The sequence below is a fragment of the Heteronotia binoei genome, chromosome 3 (assembly GCF_032191835.1).
Source record: "Heteronotia binoei isolate CCM8104 ecotype False Entrance Well chromosome 3, APGP_CSIRO_Hbin_v1, whole genome shotgun sequence".
Lineage (NCBI taxonomy): Eukaryota > Metazoa > Chordata > Lepidosauria > Squamata > Gekkonidae > Heteronotia > Heteronotia binoei.
Window position 1 is genome coordinate 55,373,058 of NC_083225.1, and position 17,750 is coordinate 55,390,807.

General features: G+C 40.6%; 2 protein-coding genes across 5 annotated transcripts in view; one reads left to right on the forward strand and one right to left on the reverse strand.

Annotated features, from left to right (window-relative positions):
• The window catches only part of INPP4A (inositol polyphosphate-4-phosphatase type I A), a 134,789-nt gene that overhangs the window by 94,478 nt on the left and 22,561 nt on the right, over positions 1-17,750 (forward strand). For 2 of the 4 annotated variants that reach the window (XM_060233852.1, XM_060233854.1), the window contains 6 exons: positions 3,892-4,022; positions 4,636-4,740; positions 6,144-6,252; positions 10,283-10,300; positions 15,053-15,236; positions 16,823-17,041. In XM_060233852.1, the coding sequence (XP_060089835.1) occupies positions 3,892-4,022; positions 4,636-4,740; positions 6,144-6,252; positions 10,283-10,300; positions 15,053-15,236; positions 16,823-17,041 (766 nt within the window). The remainder of the gene's footprint in view (positions 1-3,891; positions 4,023-4,635; positions 4,741-6,143; positions 6,253-10,282; positions 10,301-15,052; positions 15,237-16,822; positions 17,042-17,750) is intronic. The other 2 variants (XM_060233855.1, XM_060233853.1) reach the window with 1 other exon arrangement.
• The window catches only part of TMEM131 (transmembrane protein 131), a 271,084-nt gene that overhangs the window by 88,609 nt on the left and 164,725 nt on the right, over positions 1-17,750 (reverse strand). The window lies entirely within an intron of this gene.

The following is a 17,750-nucleotide window of genomic DNA, read 5'->3' on the forward strand; positions in this document are numbered from 1 at the left end:
TAATGGTAGACCTTCACAAACTTCAGTTCACAAACCATGAACATGGCAAAATTGGTGACAAATTTTGCTTTGTGGTTCATTTCGAGCCATCTCTATACACAAGTATATGTAGTGGACTTCAAAGATAGTCATGATTACTGCTGTAAACAAACCAAATAGCTCTTCCTGTTCGGCTTAGCTCCTTAAGGGGGATTGGGTATACTTTTCCCTTGTTCCATTACTTTGTTTTGACCAGTTGTGTATATATGTCTGGCTCTTTTTGAGTTGAGTCCAGTTATTCCTGAAATATTTATTTAAAGAAAGGAACAGACAAGCTGTGAACATAGCAGACAAGCCAAACAGCTGCCAGTGGGCTGAAGGAGGAGGTAGAGCAACACTGGCAAGGTTTGAGTAGTTGATGGCCATGTACTCAAGGTAGTGAAAACCCTGAAAGATATGGTAGCACTGCAGTAGGCTGGAATATGGACCACATAATCTCATAGAAAACTATCACTAGTTGTTATAAAGCAGCAATATAGCAAATGTGGCGGCTTCTCTTTCAGTGCAGACTGTGGTTATTTCCTCTTCTAGAAGCTAATAGCTTTTTTGACTATCAAATGAAGTGTTCATTGTTATTTTCATTCTCTACAGGGCTGTTAGTGTTGACCTGTTTACTAAAATCTGTCAGTGTGGTACCTGAAGTGAGTTTCTCCACTAGTGAAGGAAAATCCTATTTTCCTCTGGTATTTGTAGGTATTTGTAGTGTCATGTTTTCCTCCCTAGATGAGACTGAAGTTTCCCTTCCACTTCTTTCTTAGTGTTGGGAGGATAAAGAGGGTTCTTGCTGCTCAGATTTCTTATTCTCTGCTTTGTGCTTCAGAAGTATAGGGACACCCTTGGCTGTTGAAAATATCAACAAGTAAAGAGGAGCCTCAGTCTTTCCAGTGCCGTTCTTTCTCAGAGCATTGCAGAATCACTGGGCCTGGTCACGTCAGGGAAGGTGAAGTTAGCATTGCCTGAAATAGCTAGAAAAGTTGTGCTTGGATCAACAAATGACAAAACATGTTCAGGATCCTGTTTCTGGCATTTGGATACCTGAAGTGAGATATCTCTCAGACTGCATCATCAGTGGACGATGAAGTCGCTACTAATGGGAACCATCTTACATTGCTATGGGTTGCTGGAGGGGAATTTGTATCCTTGCTAGCAACCATCATGAAATGGCTTTAATATTTAAGAGCCAAGCACTTGGAATTGAACTTAAAGTGATCCCAGTATTTCCAAGTGAGGCAGTTCCCAGTGGCAGATAATACTCCCTGTTGTTTTGAAAGAACACTCACAGTGTCTGAGGCATAGATCTTGGCTGATTTAGGACAGTCCAAAGGCTAGCTGTCAGGTGTACATAAAATCCCATCTTACGGTGGACTTTCAAGTTGAATTCCATATGAAGATTGCTTTTGAATGTTAAATCTGTAATTAATTGAAAACATTTAAGGACTTAACATCAAGGACTTTTATCTGTAGTGGGAACAAGATTTCATCTTCTTGCCCTGCTATCAGATGTGCCTAATGTGGACAGAAAATCCAATGCACACAAATCAGAAGAGCACAATAGAATTTATTCATACAATCTAGGAACTGTATGCTCAGTTTCGGCATGTATGCATTGGATTTTTCTCACATAGTCCCTAGTCATTTACAGTCATGCCTGGGTGTCCAGTGGGACAGGCACGGCCAGTGGATGAAGCAGAAGAACTCAACATCTATCTCTGTAGAGAGAAGAATGAAAAGGAAGTGTTGTCTAATGCAGTCCTTAACTCTTCAGGGTTGTTAGCAAAACCAGTTCTGGGACACTAAAAATTGACAGCAATCCTTACTTATGGTTTCAGTGCTCCCCAACAGGGTGCCCAATTGCCTGCTAATGTGTTTCCTGGTGTCTCATTCTCAACCCTTTCCACACTTCTCCTTTTTCAAGGCAGCCATCTTGTGATGGCACCCACTTCCCTTACTCGGAACTCCAAAATTGCTGAAAGATGCTGCAAGATTGGGAATTCCCGGTTTATGAATTTGTCCTATATACTAATATAACTGGGAATGCTAGTGCAATTAAAATATAACAAGCAATCTTCTCTGCACAAAAGACTTTACAGAGCTTATATGCACCATACGCACAAAAGAGGAACAAAAGAAAGCTGCTTTTGAGTGGAAAAAAATGATTCAGTATTTTGGAAGGAGGCTGGAGAAGATAAGCTTTAGCAGAGCTTGAGGAAGCCACACAAAGTGAGAAGTGATCTTTGCCAAGTCTTGACAACGAGCCAATGACTCCCGCTTTCACTCCACCAAGCATCTGTCATTTTTAGAACAATACATTTAAAACTTATTGCTTTCAGCTGGCAGGCTGCGATCAGCTGCCCTAGCCTTTATTTTTACTCTCTCTTCCCCCCCCCCCCACCCGCCACAGCTTTTGCCCCAGTCAACCTCAGTGTAACAGAATGCTGTTTGCAACCTGGTCACTGGAGTGCAGTAAAGCTTGCTTTCCAGTCGGTTTTAAAGTTTGCTGTCTCACGATGGTGCTGAAAGTAACTTACATTGAAGTGGCTGTTACCGGATCTTCTTTCTGCAAGACAAGTTAGGCTGTCAGTCTATCTGGGGGGAGTGTTGACTATTATCCTGTTGTACTCTATACAACAAAATATCAGCACTTACATACTTGTACTGATGCAGCTGATTTTGCAGTGGCTAGAAGGATCTTTTGATGGCATGCAAATCATACAGGCTTTGTACTGCCAGCATAAAAGTTTTTTTTTACCGTGGACCAGTTTTAATGGGAGTCATTGGCTTGTTGCTGAAGCAAACTGAAGCATTCTGTGCTACTGATCCATGGTCTGCACCACTGTGTATTCTACAAGCTCTGATGTTACCATCAGCTCATGTGTCCCTGCATCTGATCTTGTGCTCTTCATGATCAGCTTGGGGTTCATACAGTTTAGCTCTTAACAGGGACCTTGAAACTGCAATGTATATAACACAGAATTTTTATTATACAGAATGTTTCATGACAGTTACTGCAGAAGCATGAAAATAAATGCTCCCTATTTCTAAACATGGAGAAAGGGGGGAGGGAATTATATTTGGGCTTTTCCTATAACTGTATTTGCATGCTAGGAAAAATTGTGCCTGGTGAATTCTGCCAAACACAATACTGTTAAAAGACACAGGAGCTTTCTGAAAGCAAAATTGTCAACTCTGTTTATTGACTGGAAAGTTGGATGTCTTAGTGCTCTGGTTTTCAACATATGTGCCCTTCTTTCAGTCCATGAGCTTCCAACTCTCAGGCAGGGCCGACAAAAACTTCTTAAATGTTGTTGGTACCCGGGGGGGGGCAAGGTGGGGGACTGGAAAGTTGGATGTCTTAGTGCTCTGGTTTTCAACATATGTGCCCTTCTCCCAGTCCATGAGCTTCCAACTCTCAGGCAGGGCTGACAAAAACTTCTTAAATGTTGTTGGTACCCGGGGGGGCAAGGTGGGAGAATGAAATCAGATCAGAGAGAATTCATGTGTTTGGAACATGGGTCATAAAAATATAATCTAATATAAAAAGAATACAAAGTGAAGGTCAGCGTGCTCATGGATTATTAAGCCAACCCATCACCTACTCAAACAAGAACCTTTGTCTTCGCCACTCTGCCAAAGGCACAATATGCAGCTTTTTCATTATATAGCTATTATTGTCGTGGCTAATAGAAATTCAGGTTTTTTGCTGACTTGTCAGCAGGAAACTATTCCAGGTCTTGGAGTCTTAATCTCTGCATAAATAAGACAACTCTTATATTGTTGGAAGAATACTCTATCTTTCATTAGCTACATAATTATGCTTAGTTGAGGGTTCATTGTTGGGATTTTTTTTTGTAGGGTTTGTGAGCTTGAAGAGCTTGGAGAGCTGTCTCCTTGTTGGGAAAGTCTTCGTCGGCAAATAGTTACGCAGTACCAAACAATTATTCTAACTTACCAGGAAAACCTCACAAATCTGCATCAGTACAAAGGTAACCAGTATCTGTTTTCTAGAATACAGAATTATATGCTTTGTCCAAGTTTTATGATTATTTCTAATAACCTCTGTTATCATTTTCTTTTTCATAGACCAGTATTGGGTATGTTGGGTTCTTCTCTGTCTAGTATTCCCTCTGCTCCAATGCAAGTTACTAGGGGAAGGGTTGAGGGAGGGGAGGTGGATACAGACCTTTCCTTCCTCTAATATACCACTATATTGCCTGCAAATATTGGTGGGGAAAGGAGGGAAAACAGGACTCCTTTAAATCTTATTGGGAAGCTGTGTACATGGGTTCTGCATGAACACACACACACACACAGAGCGAGCACCTGATGATTGACTCCCCCCCCCCCCCAAAAAAAAAAAGCCTTGGGAACTCTGTTCATGGACCTCCCATCATTTAGCTTGGCATATATGGTGGCAACAGGACTTCTAAACAGGCTGCCTTGGGTGTCAACTCTAAATCCTGACTCAATTTTTAAAGTGGTAGCTTCTGGGAAACATAACAGTTCATGGGGGTCTTATGGTGTTATCCTTCTCTTCCTTAGTAGGTGTACTTCTGTAGACTAAACTTGTGTTTTGGTCTCTCCATACCATTTCCTTAGGTCCATCCTTTAAAGCGAGCAGCTTGAAAGCTGACAAAAAGCTAGAATTTGTGCCCACTAATTTACATATACAACGAATGAGAGTCCAGGATGATGCAGGATCAGGTATATGGTCTATTATTTGTTCTTCCATCTCAGTTTTGCAATAGGTTGATATTTTAGCAAAAAACAGTATGAGTTTTAAAAAATATAATAAAGCATATAAGTGGGCAGGAAAAATTAAGTGGCTCATTACTGAGTGCTAAAAACAGCCAGTATATTATCTTCCACAACTCAGCAATGCAACCACACAACAAAACCTGAAGAAAAGTGGAAAGCATTTTAATAAAAAAGGGAGAATAACACTTGCCTTTTTAGATGTCTGAAATCTAAACCCCCCCCCACTATCAGAACTGGCGACAATTTAAAGAACTTGTCTGTCTGAAATGCAAAAAACTCCATTAGATACAAAAATGGATTAAATAACCTATCTGAAAATGATCTTAAATGCTTATTTCCTGTATGCAGGCCCGTCACTAGGGGTTCTTGCGCCCCAGGCCAAACCTTGCGCCTCCACCCTTCCAAGTGGTAAACTCGCGTGCACCCTGATGACGTCACCAATGATATCACTGCCAGGCCCCCACTTCGCCCAGACTTCCCAAGCATTGGGAACCCTCGGTGAAGTCCGAAAGGCAATGGGCATGCTCAGAACCGGGCTCTGAGCACACTTACTGCCACACACCCCAACTTCGCTGTTATAAAGATCTTTAACACAATTCAAACATCAAGTATGTTAACGTCATAAAAATTGATCAACAACTGTGGACATGGTTAATAGTCCAAGTCCCTAGTTGTTGATTTACTTATGTAGTATCAATATATGCTTCTTGTTTGAATTAGGTAAAGGATCTTTAGACTCATTAATGTTCATATTCCTGGTTTTTTTCCCCTGGTTAATGGACATTGCTGATGAAAGTATGTCCATGCAATTGGACATTTGTGCAGTGAGTGGCTTTTGTATCTTATGACTGCATTTCCATGGAGCAGGGGGTTGGACTAGATGGTCTATATAGCCCCTTCCAACTCTATGATTCTGTGATTCTAATAGCCCTTCCATGTATAGATCATGTAATGTGAGAATCGGCACACGGTTGAATACTGTTACAATGTCAGATGTAATCACTTTACAGGTCTTCTGCAATAGGAAAGCATGGATTTCAGAATTTAACACTGTTGTCTTATAGCTGGATTTGTAGTTGATTTAAAAGAGTTCTTAGCATTTGTTAAGTGGTTATAAGATTCATAGATGATCCTGGCAGTATAGCCAGTTGTGCAGGCAGTCCTGGTATCTATACCAGGTTTGCTTCCTCTCTACCTACCCTCTCATGCTTCTGGCCACAAGAAGCATTAGTGTGGGCTTAGTATATCTATATCAGATCAGAAATTATATTTCTGTTGCTTTTATTAGTCATAATTACAAGCATTCTTCTTTAATACCTTCTCTTTTTTTCTCCTCTTGTTCCATTTAGATCAGAATTATGATATTGTAACAATAGGAGCTTCGGCAGCCCACTGTCAAGGTTTTAAATCTGGAGGTCTACGGAAAAAGCTACACAAATTTGAAGATGCAAAGAAACAGTAAGTGGAAGGATCATTGTAAACGCTACTGATAATTTTGCCTTTCTCCTAATGCTCCAGTTTTTGTTAAAAAGCATCTCATTCCATGTTTTTATTGCCTTTGCTCATAGGAAGCATCACTTGAAGATTAAATGCAGCTTATGCAAAGAGCGGGAAGGAAGGTTTTTTCTCCCTCTGTTCTTTATTAGTAATGTTACTTCATGTATTGTTAGATTATCTCATAGCTGCAATGTAATAAGGTATTTTCTATTTTAAGTGTTAGAACGTTTTCTGTATAAAGATGACGTTTTCTTGTAGGGCCTAAGTTTCTTTTGGAATGCTTTTGGGTATTTTATTTGGACAGCTGAAGTTAAACTCTTCAGAACCCCTAGTGGTATTACAGTGCTGCTGTTTTCTAACATCTGCCATTTTGGGTATGCTGGTAATGTATATGCCATGCAATTAAACTGTGGCTTAAAATGGCACAGCAAGAAAGTGATGGTACTTTGGATTTTTTTGAGGGGGGGCAGGGTGGACAAGTGAGGCAAGTTTGGCTTGCCCAGGCTCACACTTTTTGAATCCTGAAATCAGTAGTGAAAAGAGGATTTGGGGGCTATACCAATATTCCTTCCAGCTGTGCTTTTAAGGGAAGACTGACAAATTGGATGATTAGGTTTAGAAACAATATGCAGTCCTAGAAAATTTGTCTTAACGCTGTGTCCTAATTTTTTGTATAGTTAATTATCTTTAATGCAGTTTCCTTTCCTTTCTGAAGTCAGATGGGAACATGTTCTTACCCTTTTTCTTGTAGTCATTTCCTAAAAGTAGACATTAACTATGCTTGAAAACAAGCTGTAACAATGAGACTGTATTCTTGACCTTTTTAGCTTTGATTTATGCAAAGTAAAATCAATCACTGCTTCAGTAAGGGCAAGAAGCAAACCCTGATTGCCCTTATCTGATATTCCTGGTATAGTTAGTGCAGAGGAAAATGTCAAGTGCCCCCCACTCCCAGAACTAAGTAGGAGTGACCTTCATTCAGAGAAACAAATTCTCTGGCCCCACTGATAATAATAATAATAATAAACTTTTATTTATACCCCGCCCTCCCCACCTAGGCAGGCTCAGGGCGGCTAACAAGACATGGTAAAACCATGATACAAATAAAACAGAATACAATAATTAATCATTTAAACAGTAAAACCAATAAAACAGTATAACACTGAGAGATGATATGCTTCTTACACAGAAGGGTGGGGATGATGTTGCATTTCTGCTTTCCCTGTAATGTTCCAATTGGGGGTCCCCACATCATGACCTTCAGTGAGATACAGGATTTTCAGAAGAAATTCTGTGCAAACTGCATACTAGAGTTGTTAACATTTTGACCTGTCTGCCTGTCCCTATCTATGTTGTAATGTATGTCTGAAAAGACAAGTTATTTGGGAAACATTTGGACCCAAGTGCATCATTTTTTCGTAGAGTTCAGCACTGTTTCTGATGCAGGATGATGACAGTGCTGCCTAGTAGTCAAAACTGTAGAATGGAAAATCAACTGGGAGGCTATACTAGCTGGACAGCCCAGATGACTGGCTTCTGATGTTACTTTTGTCCAAGTTTGAGAAACTCTTTGAGTGATTCCCATGCTTTTGATTGAAACCAGGAAGGTGCCGTGTGACCATGGAAGAAATGTGTAGGCACTGAAAGCTACTCCATAGACACACTCTGGGAAAAAAGCTTAATTACAGCAGCTGCTTTGTTCAAAGTATGCATCTTATGTCATCCTGTGGATGTGATTTACCATCAGTACCTACTTCTGATGTTTTAAAAATGGGTAGGGCTCCTGGCAAGGGCCTGTCTATTCAGCGTTTGGTGGTACATTACATTAATACGTCATCTAAACTTAATTAAGATTAGCATTGGTGCTGCCATCAGAGCCAGTGTATAACAGAGCTGAGCTTTAATGCAGATGAAGGCAATACTAAAAAATCTCCAGGAATCCATACCCAATCTCAACCAGGCTTCTCACCTTGGTGGTATAGATGCTGTTTAATTAACATTTCATACTCTTCTTGTTGACAGTTGTGAGAATTTCTGCCCCATCGTTGCCACCTTGCATGCTGCTGCTAATAGATGTTTTCGTGGAAAAAATACTGATGGGAAAGGACTCATTATTTTTAAAGGACTCGTTATGTTTAAAACTTGGTTAGTTTTAGAACCTTGGTCTCATAGACAGTTCAAAAGCATGTATTCCAGCAGCAAAAGGCAATACTTTAAGGGGCGGGAGTGGCAATGTTGCGTATGTTGCCATTGGAAAAACAGGTGTTACAAGTCTTTCTGTTGACTTTAGCAGAGCCAGCATTAATTAGAAATCAGAGGCTTCCATCCCAAATTCAAGACTTTACACCCAGTAAACGCACAAGGCATCCATTTTAGGAATAGCTAATGACTATAGCCCAAGTCTGTTGGTCACATTCCAAATAATTATTGTCTTTTCAAAGGTTTGTTTAGAAGAAAAATCATTATCTTCTTCTGTCCTTTGGTCCTGTGCCTTTTCTCTTTGTTAACTATATAGAGCACCTACTGTTGAACAGGTCTCATTCTCAGCTTCAATGCCCAAATATGTAGCATGGTATTCTAAAAAGGACCTTTTTTTTGTAGGCACACTCTGAAGAAGACTAATGAAGTGCTTGGCACATCAGGGGAACCATATAAACGAAACCCAAAATAACAGTAGGTGCTCCATATAGTTAAAAAGAGAGAGAAAAGGCACAGGACCAAAGAACTGATAGTGTTCTTTCCTATAAACAAACTCTGTCCTGCGTCTGAAAATGAGACAGGATTTCACCTCAGGTGTTACATGTAAGAGTTTTGCTCCTTACCCAAAGGCTGCCCCCTTTCCTGAATGTTCATTAATAAGTAGCCACTGCAGCATCTCTTCCTAACCATGCTGTTTGTTGTACCAGAACACAGCCATTACACTGATAGGCAAACAGACATTCTGTTTCAATTATCACTGCATGCTATGAATGCAAAGTACAGAGCTGCACTTCAGCAGTTCAAGGAGAGGCTCCCAGGAAAGAAGAGGGTCTCTTGCTACTTGGCAGGGCTGAAAATAGGCATTTAAGTTTATTTTTTGTTTCCTAGTCAGAGATAAGAGATTTTCTGATGAAGGTGTTTGTCCTATACACACCTGTCCACTGGTGAAAGTCATTGTGTGCTCTAGGTAGATGTTGTTTTTATTTTCATTTGCTGTGACAGCCATACCCAGCATAATTGGAGTGCCTGGAGAGAAGATGGGCATCTGTGACATCTAAAACTGTCAGGTGTTTAATGTCCTTGCACGTGTTGCATGACCAAGAAGGAAGGGCAGAAATGCTGCTTTTGACACCTTGTTCTTTATACAGCTTCTCTTTCTCTGTCCCACTTCCAGCCCCTCTTTGCTGTCTTGTGGAAAGCCTCCACATGCAGCAAAGGGGTGGAATTAGCAGTTCGCTTATGGAGGCCATTTGTCAACCGTCATAGAGGTCAGAATTCAAAGAACTGCTTTAGGTATGCCAGATGGTCTTGGCATGCTCACAGGGAGCTTTTTACAAAACTCCTGACCCCTCTTTGGACTGTAGACACCCGTGGCATATCAATCCCAAACTGTTTTTAAAAATCCCCTCAGATTCAAAAGTGGTTTGCCATGAAAGGCTGCTGTCCAAGAGACATAAACCTTTGTGTGTGCCAAATGTTGTGGGTTTTTTGGATTACAGCAATCGATTTTTGGGTGCCAGTGTTGCATTGCCTAATTGAAATGCTCCCCCTTCATTTTGTTCCTTGGGATGTATGTAACTCTCCTGTTGGATGAGGTAGCCAGAAATCAGTGGACCAAGCTACAAATCATCTGCCATTTTGCATTCACTGTGACTCTGTTTGGCTTCCAAATTTTAATAACATAGACATGCCTTATGGGAAAATTATTAACATATTTTAATCTGCTTTGCTTTGTTTTCTGCTTTCGGTATTTGCTAACAAATGGCTAATTTTCTTTTGGTTCTTTTTTTAGCAGTTATGAGGAATGTTGGTGAGTTTTCAGTTTCTGGAAATCTGAGACGAGAATTCTCTTCTTTCATCTCTTTTTCAAGCAAAGATTAATATATTCATATATAGGAAGGCCTTCTCTCTCTGTGTGAAATGCTTTGCATCTTAGCCTTTGCTCATTTTGCTTCATGCAGTGAATACATTGTTCACTATGATGCACTGTATGAATGATTTATTCTTTTCCAACAGCATTGTTAGCTTTAATGAACAGCCAACTTTTATAAATGTTTTTGATTTTTTGATGAGGCAGTTAATTAAGATGCTTCAGCTTACTTAGATAACTGCTTTTTGATTGGAGACAAAGATGTTTGAAATAACCTGTTGAGGTATTTTGTGGGAATGACTGTTAAAGTGTAAAAGTATTCTGTGGTTGCCACAATTTTAGTAACTGCCTCAGCTATATGATGTCACAGTGGGTGTTGATGGAGAGCCAAATGGTGAGTGTGGCTTCGTAAAATAAATATTCAGTATAAATTTGTTTTGAAAATAATGTGTATAAATTTATATGCTGCCCTTCTGTCTCATAGAAACTCTCAAGGCAATACAAATTCATAAAATAGATTCATGATTTAACATAATTATATTTTAACTTTTTGTACAATAATACAATGATATCTGCCAGATGTCTCCAGATCTTATTCAAAAGCCTGACAAAATAAAAATATCTTAGCCTACTCCAATTAAAGCTAGGTGCTGAGGCTCCAGAATGATTCTAAGTCCAGCCTGGAAGCCCTTTCCCCTCAGAAATGTGGGGGCTGACTGTAATTAGTTAATTAGTAACATGGGGCAAGCAGTCAGGATGCGTCCCAGCAACATGAACCACAAGGGGTGCCAATTTCTTCTGCCCTTTTCCCTGCTGCAGTCTGCTAAGCTTCTCCCTCAGTTCTGCATCTGGGGAACAAGGGACCTTCAAACAGCATGGAAGGCAAACTGTGGGGGTCTGCAGTTGGGGGAGGGGCATACCACACTTAAGTTACAAGTTATCACATATTTTAGTAAAGAGCCCTTGAATTAAAAATGTGTTTTATGGCTCATTCTATCCTGACTCAGAATAGACCCTGGCGATATTCAAGTAGCTAGATGGTTCTCTTTATTTCATGAGGGCTGCTGATGTGCAGAAGCATAGTCTGATTTAATTCATTTTAGTAGGGAAAGTAGGTCTCTACACAGAGAGATGAGTGTGCACATAGACACAGATCTGCTCCCTCTGATAAAAGTAGAGCAGTCTGCAATCTCATGTGATGTTCTGGATCAGGGCTGCATTTGGACTTTAATTTGGATACATGAGTTTGCATCTGGAACCTGTAGACTAGACTAGATCCTTTGACAGTGACTGGAATTTACAAGGGGGAATCCCATGGAGCTGTTTTGCTAGCAAAACCGTTTTCCTTCTAAGAGTCTTATATCAGGGGAAAACTCCTTCTGACAAGGACATGTGCCCCCTGCTAACGAACCAGATCCATGGAATCCAACCCACTGTAAGTGCATAAGGTTACATTTTTACATGTACAGGTGTAAAACTGGTTTAATAGATACTTCAAAGGTCTGTATTGCAGCCTAACAGATCAAGGGAAATCTATTATTCATCAGTTTCTTTCGGGGATTATGAAAGCAGTAAGTCTATATGAAAGCAATAGCTGCACTAAAAATGTTTAAAAAGTCCAAATGTAACATTTTTTTCCATTTTAAATCCTGTAATTTCCTCCTGACAGCACCCATTGTGTTAATTTTCATGTGCATCCATAAACGTATGTAGATTGGAATGGTGGGTTTTAAAAATTATTTTACAGTTTAATTTGCTAGTGAACAATGACAGCTGTTCATTAAAGCAGATGTGTGTGAACCTCCTGCCATAAAATATCTTTCCTCTCATTTCACAATAGATTCCTTTCTTTTTTCTTTTACTGTGAGCCTGATCAAGAAATTGCTGCATGCTGTTTGCTGCTACTTATGTCCTAATTCTGCATGGTATCTCTCACATGGTGTAAGAAATACTGTCCCTAAAATAGGTGAACAGGAGGAAGATAAGCAACCAGAATCCTTCAAATGTTGACCCAAGTAGTGCAGTCTGTAACATTTATATTTGTTTGCTCAAGCACTTCAAAGTAATTGCCTAAAGTGTTTTCGAATAGTAAAATAAATACTATATTAAAATTGTAAAATACTTTAATAAATTGTTATTATCAGGTTAAAAATTAACTGCAATATAATGAATGAAAAATCAACAAAAGGCAACCATTTTAAATGCAGTGACAGAACCCAATCAACAGAAGGGCACATTCCTTTGAATGTCTTTTGAGCAGTACCAAAAGTGCCTCCTAGTTCTTCCAGTGCTAGCTTTGTATATGGTAGTATCTTAGACCAGAATATGTTTTTCCCAGGCAGTCGCTTCAAAAGACCTCTGTAAATCCCTTTCAGACTTCAGAGTCTTGAAAGTTAGTAATGTTAAAGCTATTTTCTCTAGTTGAAAATGTAGAAACCAGCATCCTCCCCCCCCCCCCTCCCGGAAGCCAGTCCCAGGACCTGAGACAGCTTCTGACACCGTATACTGCAAGAGCCTTTTAAAAAAGAAAGTCATGAGTCTCACTTGGGGTTTGCAGCCTCATACATCCCCATACAGGACCTCTTTTTCAGCTGGACTGTAGTGTAACTGCAGCATACGTTCATCATTCTTTCTAAAGCTACCCACATGACTATGCTGGAAGTTGCACAGAGAAGCTTTTTTTCATTCTGCAAAGTTTTTCCATTATTTAAAATACTTTGCAGAACCAGTTGCAGAGACCGGAGGGGGGGGGGGAGCCTGAATTTATTCACTCAAAAAGTTTCCAGGGCTGCCAAGAGCCGCCATGGTCTCCCAGAAGAAGATGCCCTCTGCCCCTCCTCCACAGTCACATTCAGAAGAACACACGCAAGATGGTTGATCTAGAATAGGGGTGCTGCTACTGTTCTGTGGTGATTACTTGATCAAGGCTCCCTGGGCTGCTAGAATTTTGTACCCATAGATTCTTGTGGTAGTCCTGTAAATTTCAAACTTGCCTTGTGTTTTTTGTTTAAATTGAATGTGGCAGCTGTTCAGCTGTCACATTAAGCCACTCCTCGTGACTCACCAAACTGAGTTCATCCAAACAACGATATGTGGTTGCCCTCTATAGTGGGGATCGCCAGTCTTTTTGACCCTCTGGACACCCTTGGACTTCAGCCACAGCCACAAAATGGTTGCTGCAGGAGGCAAAACCAACCACAAAATGGCCACACACACAGAGGAAGCCCAAGTGCAGGGGAGAAGAGGGGCAATTTTAATAATACACTGGGGAAAAAAGGAGTGTGAGAGAGAATAAAACCAACACAGTGGAGACAGCTTCCACTGAAACAATATTTTAATCTGCACAACCAGTTAGATCTCTAGTGGCCAATTGGAATCCCTTCTGTGTAAGAGCCCCCATATGGCCCCACCCATTTTCTAAAAGCACCAAGGGGACAAAGAAGGGTTTAGTGGGCACCATGACATCTTCAAGCACCGTATTGAGGATCCCTGATCTATAGGAGTATCTGGGTGTTTTTGCTCTACCGCATCAGCAAAAACAGTGTGTTTCGAGTCGGTGACAGGCTGCAACATATTCCTGGCAAGCTGCATTCAGCTTCTCACCAATTGTGCATGTCTGCCTGATGTTGAGGCAGAACTGTGAATTTGGCACAGAAATTTGAAGATGCTATCAAGTACTATGTTAATGTTCTTGAGTAAATGCTTATGAGCAGCATTGTTTTTTCTTTGTTCTAAATCGTGAGCTTTAAACCCAAAAAAAGGATATAAATTTTTTTGGAGGGAAATAACAAGTGGGATCCAGCCAGCTTTTCTACTGGTGTAAAAAGGAGGGAGATGTCTCCTCCAACCACCAAGAAGACTATACCTGGGGATCACGGGGCAATAAATGCCAAGTGGAATGTGGGCTTGAATAAAGATGAGAGTTGAGTGGGATTAAGCAACAAAGCTGGCTGAATCTAGCCCAGTGGATTTCATCAAGTCATATACTGGCACAAAAATCAGGGATTTTAAAGGCAAAGATTGGGGATCTTCCATTTTCCTCTCCCCCAGAAACCACTTCCAATCCTGGTAAAGTTGGTTCCTGAGGTTGTGGGACCTGTGTGTAGCAATCATGTGGGTCACTGGGCTATAGTCAGGTGGTGGAAAGGGGTGAAATGTCCCTTTTCCATCTGCAACATTGATAGAAGACTCATCTCTCCTCATTGCTGCAGTCCACAACATTCTCCATTTGGGTCTTGGCAGTTCTGGGAATAATCATTCCTGAGGTCAGAAATGACTGCTAGGTGAAAGGGAGAGTGAGGAAGATCTGTGGCTGTCAGCACCTTCCACTGCTAGATCACTGGCCCCAACTCACTGCTTAGAGCACGGGCTGCACTACATAGCACTTGGTGTCCATTCTTACAATTTTGTAGCCATGCAGTGACAGACACATGCTGTCTTTCTTCTGCACAACTTCTGAGCACTCAGCTTGGCATACACAATGTGTATACTGTGGCCAGATGCTTTCATCAAATACAGAAGGGCACCTGATTTCCAGGGGAGTAGTCTGCTGTTAGTCTTTTGCATTTCATTTGTTAATGTAGAGAGGTAGTTGCTTGTGCTGTCCTCTTTTTCAGCATGATGAAAGAATGCAGTTACAGCAGTCATCTCAGAAATTTATTTTTTAAATTGGTCACTTCTCCCACCCTCTAGCACATCATCCAGCTCCCAGTCAATAGTGTACATACCACAGGATATTATTCGAGCAAAGGAGATCATCGCACAGATCAACACTCTGAAAACTCAAGTTAGTTACTATGCAGAAAGACTTTCCAGAGCCGCCAAGGACAGATCCTCCAATGGGCTTGAAAGAACGCTTGCCATTCTGGCAGATAAGGTACAGGAAACGAGATGGTTCATTTGTCCCATTGTGATCCCTGTTTGCTTAACTGAGGATTCCTTTTGACTGTTCACCCATCTTAGTATTAACTACAGAGCCATTCTTTGCTCACTGTGCTACAGTTGTTGTACACACTTAGCCCTGCAGCATTTCTAAACTTGCAACATTTAACATTTTTTATCTGGGCTACTTTTGGTGACCATAGTTCAACTTCTGAAACACTGAGCATTTAAAATGCATTTTAATTTCACGTTCCTGAAGCACTATGAATGAAGTAGGTTAGACACTGTGAGCAGGTGCCTGGAGGTGCTTTTGGAATGGACAAAGGCTAACAAGGTGATACTAAATCCTTACAAAACAGAGGTGCTGCTAATAGAGGGAGATGGGTTATTCCCTGTTCTGGATGGGGTAACACTTCCCCTAAAGGAGCAGGTTCATAGCTTGAGGAGACTTTATGGACCTGAGCCAAATGTTGGATAAATGGGTGGCAGCAATGGACAAGGGTGCCTTTCAGCAGCTTTGATTAGTGAGCAGGTTGTGGCCCTTCCTGAGAAGAGAAGGTCTTGCTGCAGTGTTGCATGCCCTGGTGACCTCTAGATTAGATTACTGCAATGTGGTTTGTGAGGGGGATGCTCTTGAAAATGGTCTGGAAGGTGCAGTTGATACAGAGTGCTACAGCCAGAGTGTTGATGGGAGTGGGTTGTCAGGAGGAATCATATAATTCCAGTTTTGTTCCCCCGACACTAGCTTCCAGTTTGCTTCCTGGCTGAATTCAAGGTGCTGGTATTGATCCTTAAAGCCCTATATAGCCTCAGGCCAACATACCTTGAGAACGGCTCTCTCTAATACAAATTACCCACTCATGGATGCTCTGCTTCAGTTGCCCCTGATGTCTTGAGGCTAGATGTGTGGTAACCCAAGAAAGGGCCTTCTCTGTCATGGCACCAAAGCTTTGGAACTCCCTCCCCCAGGAGATTCATCTGTTTCTATCATCTTCCACCAGTGGGTGACAGTTGTTTATTGGTCCTTTTTCTAATGTTGTTTGCTTATGTTTTTAATTAAACTTTATAATTTTAACTGTATTTTTAATTGTTAAAATATGTTAATGTTTTTATGCTTGCCACCATGTAGACCTCGATTGGGTGGAAAGGCAACATAAAAATGTTCTAAATAAATGCATTTAAATAAATGCAAGTTATTTTAAAAGGTGAATAAATAGTTGTAGTACTTATAAGAGTCTCCCTCTTTGCCACTGTGTAGAAATCTCAATGAGAGAAGGACCTTTAGGGGACATTATTCCAAATACCATTTGAAAGTATTAGGTTGAAGGTGGATGGCTTCATAGCAGTTTTTGCATTCTGGATGGGAAACTTTTGGAACAGACAAATTAATAGAAATCTTTGCCCTGCCTTCTCTTAGTGCCTTCCACTTCAATTTAATCTCCCAAAGTGACTTTCTGTTTGGCTATGTATTTTATAACAGGACCACGTTCATGCAGAAATCATGCAAAAATAATTGAAAAGAAAAAAAATACTTTGAACAACTGTATGTTAGTATGTGTGTATTATTTTTATTCTATCTAGACACGGCAGCTTGTCACGGTCTGTGATTGCAAACTCTTGGCAAATTCAATCCATGCACTGAATACTGCTAGACCAGATTACATAGCTTCAAAGGCCTCTCCAACCTCTACAGAGGAAGAACAAGTGGTGTTAAGAAATGACCAAGACACTCTGGTGGCCAGATGGACAGGAAGAAATAGCCGATCTTCTCTGCAGGTGGATTGGCATGAGGAAGAGTGGGTAGGTTTGTCGACTGAAGGGTTGAATCCCATTACCTGCCGTAAGTCTTACTTTGAGATGTGTCTTTTACCTGAGAGTCAGGTAGGCTTTAGATGGCTTTTGAAGTAATTGGGGAACAAAGCTGTATATTAATCCTTGATTTTCTTTCTGAAGAAGCATTGTGCTTAGGGGGAAAAAAACAAGTTGCTTCCCTATAACTGTCCTTTGAGTAGTCCTTTGAGCTGTCATCGGTGCAAGTTCAGAACCCCCATCAGAGAGATGCATAGAGACCACAAAAATATAATTAGTCTTTCTTGTAGTTGTGTCTTCTGTTATAAGGAAAGCACTTAGTTTTCTAGCAGCAAACTTCATGTTAACTGAAATTCCTGTTATGAATAATTAAACAGTGTGGTGGAAGCAATTGCCCAATTAACAGTTCCTCCAAATTTAAATTGCTATTTACATCACATATGAAATAGAAATTTTATTTTAAAAAATTTCTTATCCTATACATATTTCAAAAAGGGCAATTCCACTCTACTTTTTTTTGCTAATATGAATAGAGCAAAAAGGTAGTGTTAGTGTGCTTTGGAATCAGACCATCAGTTCTGTTGACTGGCTTCTGCAAGCTTGTTTATTATTTATTATTTATTTGTTCGATTTATATCCCGCCCTACCCCACCAAGGCGGGCTCAGGGCGGCTTACAATACAAAAAGCTAACAAAGATCA